This window comes from Acipenser ruthenus, chromosome 3, assembly GCF_902713425.1.
Source record: "Acipenser ruthenus chromosome 3, fAciRut3.2 maternal haplotype, whole genome shotgun sequence".
Classification (NCBI taxonomy): domain Eukaryota; kingdom Metazoa; phylum Chordata; class Actinopteri; order Acipenseriformes; family Acipenseridae; genus Acipenser; species Acipenser ruthenus.
Genome location: NC_081191.1, coordinates 39,292,560 through 39,303,715, shown reverse-complemented (window position 1 = coordinate 39,303,715; position 11,156 = coordinate 39,292,560). Strand labels below are relative to the sequence as shown.

Genomic DNA, 11,156 nt, shown 5'->3' with positions numbered 1-11,156 from the left:
GAATTCCGTTAGAAACTGGTGTGCGTGTATGAGTCTGTGGTTATGTCAGCAACCACAAACAGGTGCATTTCATGAGCTGTGTGGGGTCACAAAACGTTTCTCAGGGCAGACAGTCCTTGTGGCAGGTCCCCATTTGTTTTCTCTTCTGGATTACAGATAAAATAAATTAAACAATGTTTGAACGTAATACTGTTTCTAGGAACATTCTACAGACTCAATTTCAACAATTGATTTTATTATATGTTGTTATTATATTTATTTTGTTGTTTTTTAGTGAATAGAAAATGCTAAATATGATCAAATATACCAATAAAATATAATAAAATGTGTTATTATTATTATTATTATTATTATTATTATTATTATTATTATTATTATTATTTGTTGGATCAGTAAAGAAAAATATGTGTAAGGATACATTTAAATTAGTACATTTAAAAAGTAACACTTTTAATATGTACCAATATTATATATTATAGCGTCATTGGAAAAAAGGTGAGGAAACAGCGTTTAAATGAACAAAAGCTCTTTTTATTAATGAAACACACAGGACTGGAACTGATGACAGACTGTCCCAACCAGGCCACTGCACTGTCTAAATACATTCCTACAGGGGTGCAAATAGTTTGGAAAAGTTGCACCACTGTCCTATTTGCTCTTATTAGGACTGAAGTCATTGGATTTTGTATCTTACTCTAATTGTACTGTAATTCTTGATATGTATTTTTTGTATACAACTGTAAGTCGCCCTGGGTAAGGGCGTCTGCTAAAAAATAAATAATAATAATAATAATAATAATAATAATAATTAATAATAATAGTGGACCGGGTTGGAGACAGGCAGACATAAAATGATAAACATTCTGATACATTTATTCAAATTAAGGTATTGAAAGGAAACCAATTAGAACACAAACAGAAAGCAACAAATAAAGCACATACAACACACACACACACAGAGTCCAGTGACCAGGCCACCGACCCCCCCACCCCCTGCTGTCCCGCCGCCACTCCGTTACAAGACTATTGACGTAAATACCTATTGTAACAAGGTGTTACCAAAAATCATGAACCGTAACTACTATTATTATTATTATTATTATACAGTTGAAGACAAAAGTATTGGCACCCTACACTTAATATAAGATCATTCAAGAAGGGCTCCCGAGTGGCGCATCCAGTAAAGGCGCTCCGCCAGGAGTGCAGGATGTGCCCTGTAGTCTGGGCATCACGAGTTCGAGTCCAAGCTATTCCTTTGCCGACCGAGGACGGGAGCTTCCGGGGGGCGGCGCTCAATTGTCCGAGCGACGCCCGGGAGGAGGGAGGGTTAGGTCGGCCAGGGTGTCCTCGGCTCACCGCGCACCAGCGACCCCTGTAGTCTGGCCAGACGCCTGCGGGCTTGCCTGTAAGCTGCCCGAGAGCTGCGTTGTCCTCTTGAGTGGCTTCAGAAACCATACAAACTTTTCGCTTTTGTTTTTCAACAAAATATTTCTTTTTTTTTTGTTATGTATTCTGCTTAGAGATAGATGTATAAATACATGTTATTCTTTATTATTGTTATGTGTTTATTTAGCAGACGCCTTTATCCAAGGCGACTTACAGAGACTAGGGTGTGTGAACTATGCATCAGCTGAAGAGTCACTTACAATTACGTCTCACCCGAAAGACGGAGCACAAGGAGGTTAAGTGACTTGCTCAGGGTCACACAGTGAGTCAGTGGCTGAGGTGAGCCCTTTTCTTTATCCACTGGACCACACAGCCTCCTTTATGACCTGAGGGACCTTACAATACTTCCTGAAAGTTTTGTTGAAAAATATTGATGTTTGGGTAAATTACAAGACATTGTTTCACCTGAATGATTGCAATGACATAATACATGTTTATTCTCAGGGTTTTTATAAGCAACAATGGACACTATTTTCTCAAAATATATATATTTTTTTATATAAATGTAGTCATTGCCAATTATTTTTTATTATTTTCTCCCAATTATTTAAGCTCAGCTCACCCCTACCACCCCTGCGGGAGGGCGAAGACGAACACACACTGTCCTCCGAAGCGTGTGCCATCAGCTGACCGCTTTTTTCCACACTGTGGACTCACCGTGCAGCCACTCAAGAGCTACAGCGTCAGAGGACAGCGCAGCTCTCGGGCAGCTTACAGGCAAGCCTGCAGGCGCCCGGCCAGACTACAGGGGTCGCTGGTGCACGGTGAGCCGAGGACACCCTGGCCGACCTAACCCTCCCCCCCCCCTGGGCAACACTCGGCCAATTGTGCGTCGCCCCCTGGGAGCTCGCGTCCACGGTCGGCTGTGGAATAGCCTGGACTCGAACTCACAACGTCCAGACTGTAGAGCACATCCTGCACTCCACGTGGAGTGCCTTTACTGGAGACCCTTCAAAATAAATATTTATAAATAAAATAATAGTTATTCATTCAATTATCAGTAATAAGGGGAAAAAACGTACCTGATAACTTTAGTTCATGAAATAGTATCTCCTTATATCCACTCTTTTCTTAATATTTATAAATGTTGTAAAAACATGAGACAGAATAAATGTTCTAATATAACTGTCAAATACATTGGATTTACAGTATTTTTCCATGTCTTTCTTACCTTTTTTACAAGTTTCTCTGAAGCAGGCTGTGATGTATTTAGACACTAAATGCCCCTCTCAGTGAAGTCCCTCCCCTATCCAATGATGTGTGTTTCAAGCATGTACTGCAAAGTACGGTGGCCCTGTAAGTCTTCAAAACGAAGTGCAGTCCTAGAAGTCCATTCCAGTATGCTCGTGTTAACACATGCTTGCCAACATTTAGAAACTGTTAATATTAATGAGTTGCCACAAGGTATATTTGCCTTTGAATGGTCAGATATTAACAAGTACTTATTCTTGACTATTTTTTTTTTAAAGATGTATGTTTGTGCATTTAGGTTTAAATAATGCTACTGCAGGCAATATTGTACATTACGCTGTAGTAACTATCCCTACATGTGTTGCAAATCAGCAAGCTATGGGGTTTCTGGCTTCTCATTCACGACTGCCTAACTGTGTCTCCTTTTTCTGTGCCCACTGTGACCCGGATGGGTTGCGGGTGACGTCAGACCAGGAAGAGACAGACAATAATACTGGGGTATGGAAGCGCTGATGCGCACATTTAATAATAAAATAAAAGATTTACAAAACACTTTGTAAAAGAAAACGGCATGGTGTCCAAAACAAACAAACAGATACAAAACAAGTAACGTGCTGGTTTATAGCCAGCACGAGTAGCAATTGTTTTTATTGTTACTTTCTTTATCTCACAACTCATGTCTCTCTTTCTCCACTCTGAACACCAACCTCGTTCAGCCAAAGCTGCAGGGTTTTATACATGTGACCATCTCCACATCAGCAATAAATCATTCAACCTGGAGACGGTTACATTGTACATGAGTTTAGCATGGATGGGGCATTTTAACCCCATCCATACTGCAAAACAAAAATAACCAAACGTCATGTTTTTAAAACACCAAACCATGCTGTGAGGCATGTGAGTAATAATGGAATTTCCAGACAGTAATTTACGTGTAAAATAAAAATTTTACTTTATTAATATTTACACGAAAAAAATAAACAAACAAAAGAAGGATGTGAGGGAGGGAGTGCTGGAGAAACAAAACGAAAGAAACGGAAGCTTCTTAGTCCTCTTCTTGATATGCTGAATAAAAAAGAAAAGAATGAGAACCAAAAGAACAACGTTAGTAAAGCTTCCTTCCGTGAAAATAAAAGCAAAGAGAACCCGGCACTGCTTCTCTCCCTCCAGCCTTTCCTCCGCCTTTACTTTGTGGGACCAACCCCGGACACAGTAGCACGTTCCCTTTAGTATGCAAAGCCCCGCCCCGGTAGTCAGTGGAACACCAATTCCAAACTAACAGGTGTCCTTGAACCTCACGTGACTCCAGTGGCTGTAATTTACATACTCGTACTTCCGCCCCTCACCAAGGTGCCGCCCCTCATAAAGATGACTTTCGTCATGGTCACGAGATCTTGGTAAGGGAAGTCCCGAGTTGGTTTGATGCCTTCTACTGTCGGGAGGCTGAATTACAGACCGAAACCCCTTTGACTCATCACACATGCATTTAAATAATAATATTCACACAGGGGCAGGGTGTATCCCATCACACCACCCACCATGATAGTCTCCCACTGAACTACACAGTGGTGTTCCTGGCACATTGCTGCACGGAATGAGGGGCACAGCTCATATTGCAGAACAAGCTAGTTTAACTTTCAGGGGTGCATATAGCAGGAACAAAGATGCAAGCTATGTGACTCAGTGCTAGCTTCATAAAGTCTAATATTTGACAATAACGTCTGTGCTGATGTCAAGCTGAAGAAGCCAAGGGAACACAAGCTGAGAAGCATGTCTATCTAATTACAGATACCTCAGAAAAGAGTACTTGTCATGATTCACATTCCTCAGCTATAATCCAACTTTTTCTTGACAGATTTAAAAAGATTGTAATAATAAGAAGTCTAGTAAGACAGGGTTTCACCAAACCTGTAATAAGGACAGATCCGACTATGTCACTGTGGCAAAGTGGTTAGTAAGGAGAACAGGTGTAGCGGTGATGCGGTGCAGGAGTGACAGGCAGACAACGGTAATCCAGTGACAAATGTTTTTATTTATTTTAAATCCTGGTCTAGCGACCGTAAATAATAAGCCCCGGCAATACACAACGATGTGTAGAGCGCGGGGATGAAAAACACAGGTTTACAGTCCTGAACAAAGTAAACAAAAACACGTTCACCCGTCCCGGGTGTGTGCAGTCGTGCTGGTGGTGAATGAATACACTTTTTATTCGGTGACAGTTGTGAGGTGGTGATCCGGTTTGTGCTGGCCCACGGCGACAGCTCCGGATGTGCTTTAGCTGTCTGGTGGTTTCAAAACACAGACAGTTATTGTACAGCAATAAACAAACAAAAACACACACACACTCAACTCTTTACAGAGTAATACAGCACTTCACAATACCGTCCTTCTCGGTCCTTGGCTTAACCCAAACGAAGGAAAAGAACAGCGTTACCCTGGCCCCTATATGTAATCCCGCATGATATCTAGGTAAACGGTTGCAGCTGCCTTATTACTTGCAGCTGCCCCTTGTTTACCTGTCAAATCAATACGGTCTTACAACAGAGTCTCGCTTCCTTCCAGGCTGACCCACTTTCCGGTCCCGGAAACGAACTGTCAGGCCAGCCCTTCCAGATACTTCTCCTCCCGTTCTTTAGCGCCCTCACAGGTCGGGAGGAAGATTTATCACCAGAACTCATTGCATTTCTGTCACATATCCCACCGCTCAGAGTGGAGCCGAAGGAACACTCGGCTAAATCTACCTTTCCCATTGCTCCCCCCTCCCGGGAAAAATAATCCGCATTTTGGTGGTCTTTCCCCGCACGGTGTACCATGTGGTACATGAAGGGCTGCAATGCCAGATACCACCGAGTTATCCGAGCATTGCTGTCCTTCATGGTGCTTAACCACTGGAGTGGGGCGTGGTCTGTGACAAGATCAAATGAGTGTCCCAGCAGGTAGTATCGTAAAGAGTGAGTAGCCCATTTAATGGCCAAACACTCTTTTTCGACTACGGAGTAGTTACGCTCCCGAGGTAACATTTTTTTGCTCAGGTACAATATCGGGTGTTCTACTCCAGCTACTTTTTGGGACAAGACTGCACCCAAACCTACATCCGAGGCGTCGGTGTGGAGGATGAATCTCTTGGTGAAATCTGGGGTAATAAGAGTGGGGGCCTGGCAAAGTTTACGCTTAATCGTATCAAACGCCCCCTGACACTCAGCTGACCATTTAATTAAATTTGGAGCACTCTTTTTGGTGAGGTCGACTAACGGGTTAACCACTGTGGCGTACTCGGGGATGAAGCGGCGGTAATAACCGGCTAAGCCCAGTAGTGACCTCACCTGAGTCTTGGTTTTGGGGATCGCTGCATCAACCAAAGCCTGGATTTTGGTGACCACAGGTTTCACCCTTCCATTTCCCATTACAAATCCCAAATATTGAGTCTCTGTTTTGGCAAACGCACATTTTCTCAAGTTAGCTGTCAGCCGGGCTGCCCTTAGAGACTGAAGAACGGCTGCAACCCTAGCCAAATGCTCTCGCCAGGTGGAGCTGTAAATCACCACGTCATCAATATACGCTGCTGCATATTCATGATGTGGGCGTAAAACCTGGTCCATCAGTCTCTGAAAGGCAGCGGGCGCACCATGTAGCCCAAACGGCATGGTTTTAAAGTGGAACAGCCCCTCTGGTGTTGAAAATGCGGTTTTCTCTCTGGAGCTGCGGGTTAGAGGGATTTGCCAGTATCCCTTCGTCAGGTCCAGAGTGGAAATAAACCTCGCTTTTCCCAGTCTGTCTAAAAGTTCGTCGACCCGAGGCATGGGATACGCATCGAACTTGGCAATAGCATTCACCTTTCTGAAATCTACGCAGAAGCGGTTGGTGCCGTCCTTCTTAGCCACTATTACAATAGGACTGCACCACTCGCTCCTGGAAGGTTCAATCACTCCAAGCTCGAGCATATCCCGTACCTCTTTGCGAACGCCACTTCGTCGACTTTCCGGGATCCGGTACGGTCTCTCTCGCACTGTGACACCTGGGGGAGAGATAATGTCATATTCAACTAAGTTCGTCCTGCCGGGCACATCAGAAAAAACATCGCTGAACTCCTCAATAAGCTTACGCAGCTCTCTTTGCTGATCCGGAACTAATTGTTCCCCCATTGAAATCGCTCTTGTGCTCGGGGTCTCTGGACAGGGACCTAAATCATCCTCCATATTGCCTGGGGCTATAAATAAGACCTCTCTTGCCTGCCAGGGCTTCAACAAATTAATGTGGTAAATTTCACGTTCATTCCGGCGATCGGGCTGTCTAATTTCATAATTTACTTTCCCTATAGCCCGAATCACCTCATACGGCCCCTGCCATTTAGCACACAGTTTTGACTCTGATGAGGGAAGTAGCAGCATTACCTTGTCCCCTGGTCGAAAGGTTCGAATCCGTGCATTTTTGTTATAATGCTGCTCTTGTCGGTGCTGAGCCGATCTGAGGTTGTCTTGGGCCAAACGACCGACCAAATCCAGGCGATCTCGGAGTAGGAGCACATACTTCACTACATTCTTAGACGAGCCTTTGTGCTCCTCCCACCCCTCTCTCAGCAGGTCGAGAATGCCGCGAGGCTGCCGGCCGTACAGGAGCTCAAAGGGGGAGAACCCCGTTGAACTCTGCGGCACTTCTCTCACTGCAAAAAGGAGGTAGGGGAGAAGTGATGCCCAATGTTTCTGCTCTTGTGTCACAAATCGCCTCAGCATCGACTTTAAGGTCTGATTAAAACGTTCCACCAGACCGTCCGATTGTGGATGATAAACGGACGTCCTGATGGGACGTATTTTTAATATTTTGTACACCTGCTGTAACGTATTGGACAAAAAGTTAGTTCCGTGATCGGTCAAAATCTCCTTGGGGATCCCTACTCTGGCCATAATCTGTGCTAACTCGGTGGCTATTGCAGCGGCACTAGTGGACCTCAATGGAACTGCCTCCGGGTATCGCGTTGCATAATCCACCACTACTAAAATGTGCGTATACCCGGAGTCAGAAGGTAGCAAAGGGCCGACTATGTCCATTGCAATGCGCTCGAAAGGAGTGGAAATAATCGGCAGTGGGACCAAAGGGGCGGGGCGCACTCGACCCGGCGCTACTCGCTGGCAGTCTGGGCAGGTGGCTACATATCTCGACACATCAGTATGAAGACCTACCCAATAGAATCGAGCCAATATCCGTTCCCTCGTCTTCTCGGCTCCGAGGTGCCCCGCAAAAGGGATATCATGCGCCAGCCTCATGACCTCGGTCCGACAAGACGGGGGAACCAACAGTTGTGTTACAGGCTGTCCTGTGCCCGCGGCTAGGTTTACCCTATATAGTAATTGCCCCTTGATACTGAAATGTGGATATACTAGCGCCCCAGCGCCGTCAACATCCTTACCTTCAATGGACCGGACCTGCCCCCAAGCGTGCATCAGTGACGGGTCATTATGTTGGCCCCACACTAGGTCCGCGCTTGAGTACCACGGGTCCGGTACATTGAGAGGGGCTGGAATAACCTCTGCTCTAGTCGGTCCAGTAACCTCGCTCTCTCGGTCACACTGCGTTCCCACTCCCTTCGACTGGCGTTTGTTACCATTGCAGCACTCTCCCACCAGACCCCAGCCTTGTCTCACAAATGCTCCCTCCCATTTCGCGGTCCGTCTCTCCTTATTTGTTTTTCTAGGACGGAAAAGAGGGGAAAACATTTCAGTGTGAAAAGGAAACACATCACCAATTCGTTCCTCTTTTTTTTTTTTTTCTGCCACGTTTACGTGTGTGGCTGAGACTGCCATTGTTTGCATCAATTCTTTGAATTTTGGCCAGTCCCGACCCAGAATAACTGGGTGTGGCAACCTTTCCGCCACCCCGACTACAAGGTGACGTTTTATCGGTCCTACCGATAAATATACTTTTAATGTGGGGTATGCCGCCGTGTCTCCATGGATACAGGAGATGGCCACCTGACCTCGTGGCCGCCACGACACACCGCCCAGGAGAGCTGTCCTAATCAAGGTTTGCTCACACCCTGTGTCCACTAATGCGTGGGTTTTCACATTCCCTAACACAACATTAATCAAACAAGGCCCCTCCCGACCATTTTCCCCACGCTTACCAGTTTCAGGTGCCCAATTGCACGCGGCCACGTCACACTCCATGGCAGCGGGGCATGACCTGGCCAGATGTCCCGGCTGGTGGCACCTAAAACAGATAGGAGGGACAGAGGGGGCATAGGTCAGAAATCTGTCCCGCTGCTGGTATGGCAACGGGGCAGGGGCAGCACCTCTACCCCAGCTGGGGGCCAACCTTGGTCTCCATGGGGGGGAGGCAAGGGGGCCCAATGGGGTCGGTGCTCTGGGAGGTCTGGGTCCCTGGAACGTGGGGGGTGGTGGTGGTGGTGGTGGTGTTGGAGGAGAGGGAGGGAGAGGTCGGCTGCTCCGAAGGGCAGGGGCCGACAGGATCCCGATCCGGGCAGAGGTCAGGGAGTCCTCGAAGTCTTCGGCCAGTTTGACCGCCTCCTCCAGGGTGTCGGGGTTGTGGCGCCGTATCCACGCCTGGGTTTCGGCGCCGACCACATGGCAGAATTGCTCTACCACAATGGCTTCCCCCATCTGCTGGGCGGTCTTCTTCCCGGGGGTCAGCCAATGCACCATGTGGTCGCACAACCGCTCTGCAACCACCCTGGGGCGTGTCTCCGGGGCTCTCCGGTACTCCCTAAATCGCGCCCGGTGGGTCTCCGTGGTGATGTTCAGCCGGCGGAGGATAGCCTGCTTGACCAGGTCATAATCGGTGGCGTGATGGTCGCTCATGGCTTGGTAGGCTGCCTGAGCCTCCCCAATCAGGCAGGGTCCCAACTGGCTGGCCCAGAACTCCCGCGGCCAAGCCGCCGCGGTAGCCAGCCGCTCGAACGCCACCAAATACGCCTCCGGGTCATCCTCCGCCGACATCTTCATTGCCCGTGCCTTCGGGGGCGACATCAGCGGTGTTGTGGTAGGGGTCGTCGCTGCAGCAACGGCCAGCCCTACCCGTTCAATGAGCGCCGTGTAGCGCTCCTCCCTCCTTCTCTCCTCTGCGTCGCGCCTGCTCTCCAGCGCCTGCAGCAGCTCCGCCAGTGCGTTGCGGTCCATGATCCCGTAGTCTGACACCACGTGTGGCAAAGTGGTTAGTAAGGAGAACAGGTGTAGCGGTGATGCGGTGCAGGAGTGACAGGCAGACAACGGTAATCCAGTGACAAATGTTTTTATTTATTTTAAATCCTGGTCTAGCGACCGTAAATAATAAGCCCCGGCAATACACAACGATGTGTAGAGCGCGGGGATGAAAAACACAGGTTTACAGTCCTGAACAAAGTAAACAAAAACACGTTCACCCGTCCCGGGTGTGTGCAGTCGTGCTGGTGGTGAATGAATACACTTTTTATTCGGTGACAGTTGTGAGGTGGTGATCCGGTTTGTGCTGGCCCACGGCGACAGCTCCGGATGTGCTTTAGCTGTCTGGTGGTTTCAAAACACAGACAGTTATTGTACAGCAATAAACAAACAAAAACACACACACACTCAACTCTTTACAGAGTAATACAGCACTTCACAATACCGTCCTTCTCGGTCCTTGGCTTAACCCAAACGAAGGAAAAGAACAGCGTTACCCTGGCCCCTATATGTAATCCCGCATGATATCTAGGTAAACGGTTGCAGCTGCCTTATTACTTGCAGCTGCCCCTTGTTTACCTGTCAAATCAATACGGTCTTACAACAGAGTCTCGCTTCCTTCCAGGCTGACCCACTTTCCGGTCCCGGAAACGAACTGTCAGGCCAGCCCTTCCAGATACTTCTCCTCCCGTTCTTTAGCGCCCTCACAGGTCGGGAGGAAGATTTATCACCAGAACTCATTGCATTTCTGTCACAGTCACTCACCAGTTCAAAACCACGGAAGAACCACAGAGGAATTGACAAGAAGGCTATTTATCAAAAGGACAATATGATATTCATGACCAAATCAAACAGTTTGATAGAAGAGCCTTATATTAATTATTTTATCAGCATTGAAGTTTTGGGTACATTTTTTTTTATTTTATTTTTATTTTTAGAGTGTACCTTTATTACAAGTTGGCCAATAAAAAAGAAAACTGAAAAAACAGCATAGAAGTAAAGTTTCAGATATTCGGGGGCAGCAGTGTGGAGTAGTGGTTAGGGGCTCTGGACTCTTGACTGGAGGGTCGTGGGTTCAATCCCAGGTGGGAGACACTCCTGCTGTACTCTTGAGCAAGGTACTTTACCAGTAAAAACACAACTGTATAAATGGGTAATTGTATGTAAAAATAATGTGTAAATAAATAAATAAATAATGTAATTGTATGTAAAAATAACACTATGTAACACAATTTTTGTTCCTGGGTAGTAAGTGTTATTTCCTAATTGCTTATGCCTCAAAAGTATAGAAAATGGCTATTTTTCCCCACAAACTTTGCTTTTGTGACCAGGACAGTGATATTTTGAAATTTACCTATTTCCAATGAG

At 46.6% G+C, this 11,156-nt stretch overlaps 1 protein-coding gene across 1 annotated transcript; it reads right to left on the bottom strand.

Moving 5' to 3' along the window:
- Positions 1 to 4,805: 4,805 nt before the first annotated feature.
- Positions 4,806 to 10,004, bottom strand: LOC131718393 (protein cappuccino-like). The gene is made up of 2 exons (XM_059012910.1): positions 8,756 to 10,004; positions 4,806 to 4,919 (listed from the first exon to the last, which is right to left on the bottom strand). The coding sequence occupies exons 1-2, from the start codon at positions 9,765 to 9,767 to the stop codon at positions 4,912 to 4,914; spliced, it is 1,020 nt and encodes a 339-aa protein (XP_058868893.1). The 5' UTR covers positions 9,768 to 10,004; the 3' UTR covers positions 4,806 to 4,911.
- Positions 10,005 to 11,156: the final 1,152 nt, after the last annotated feature.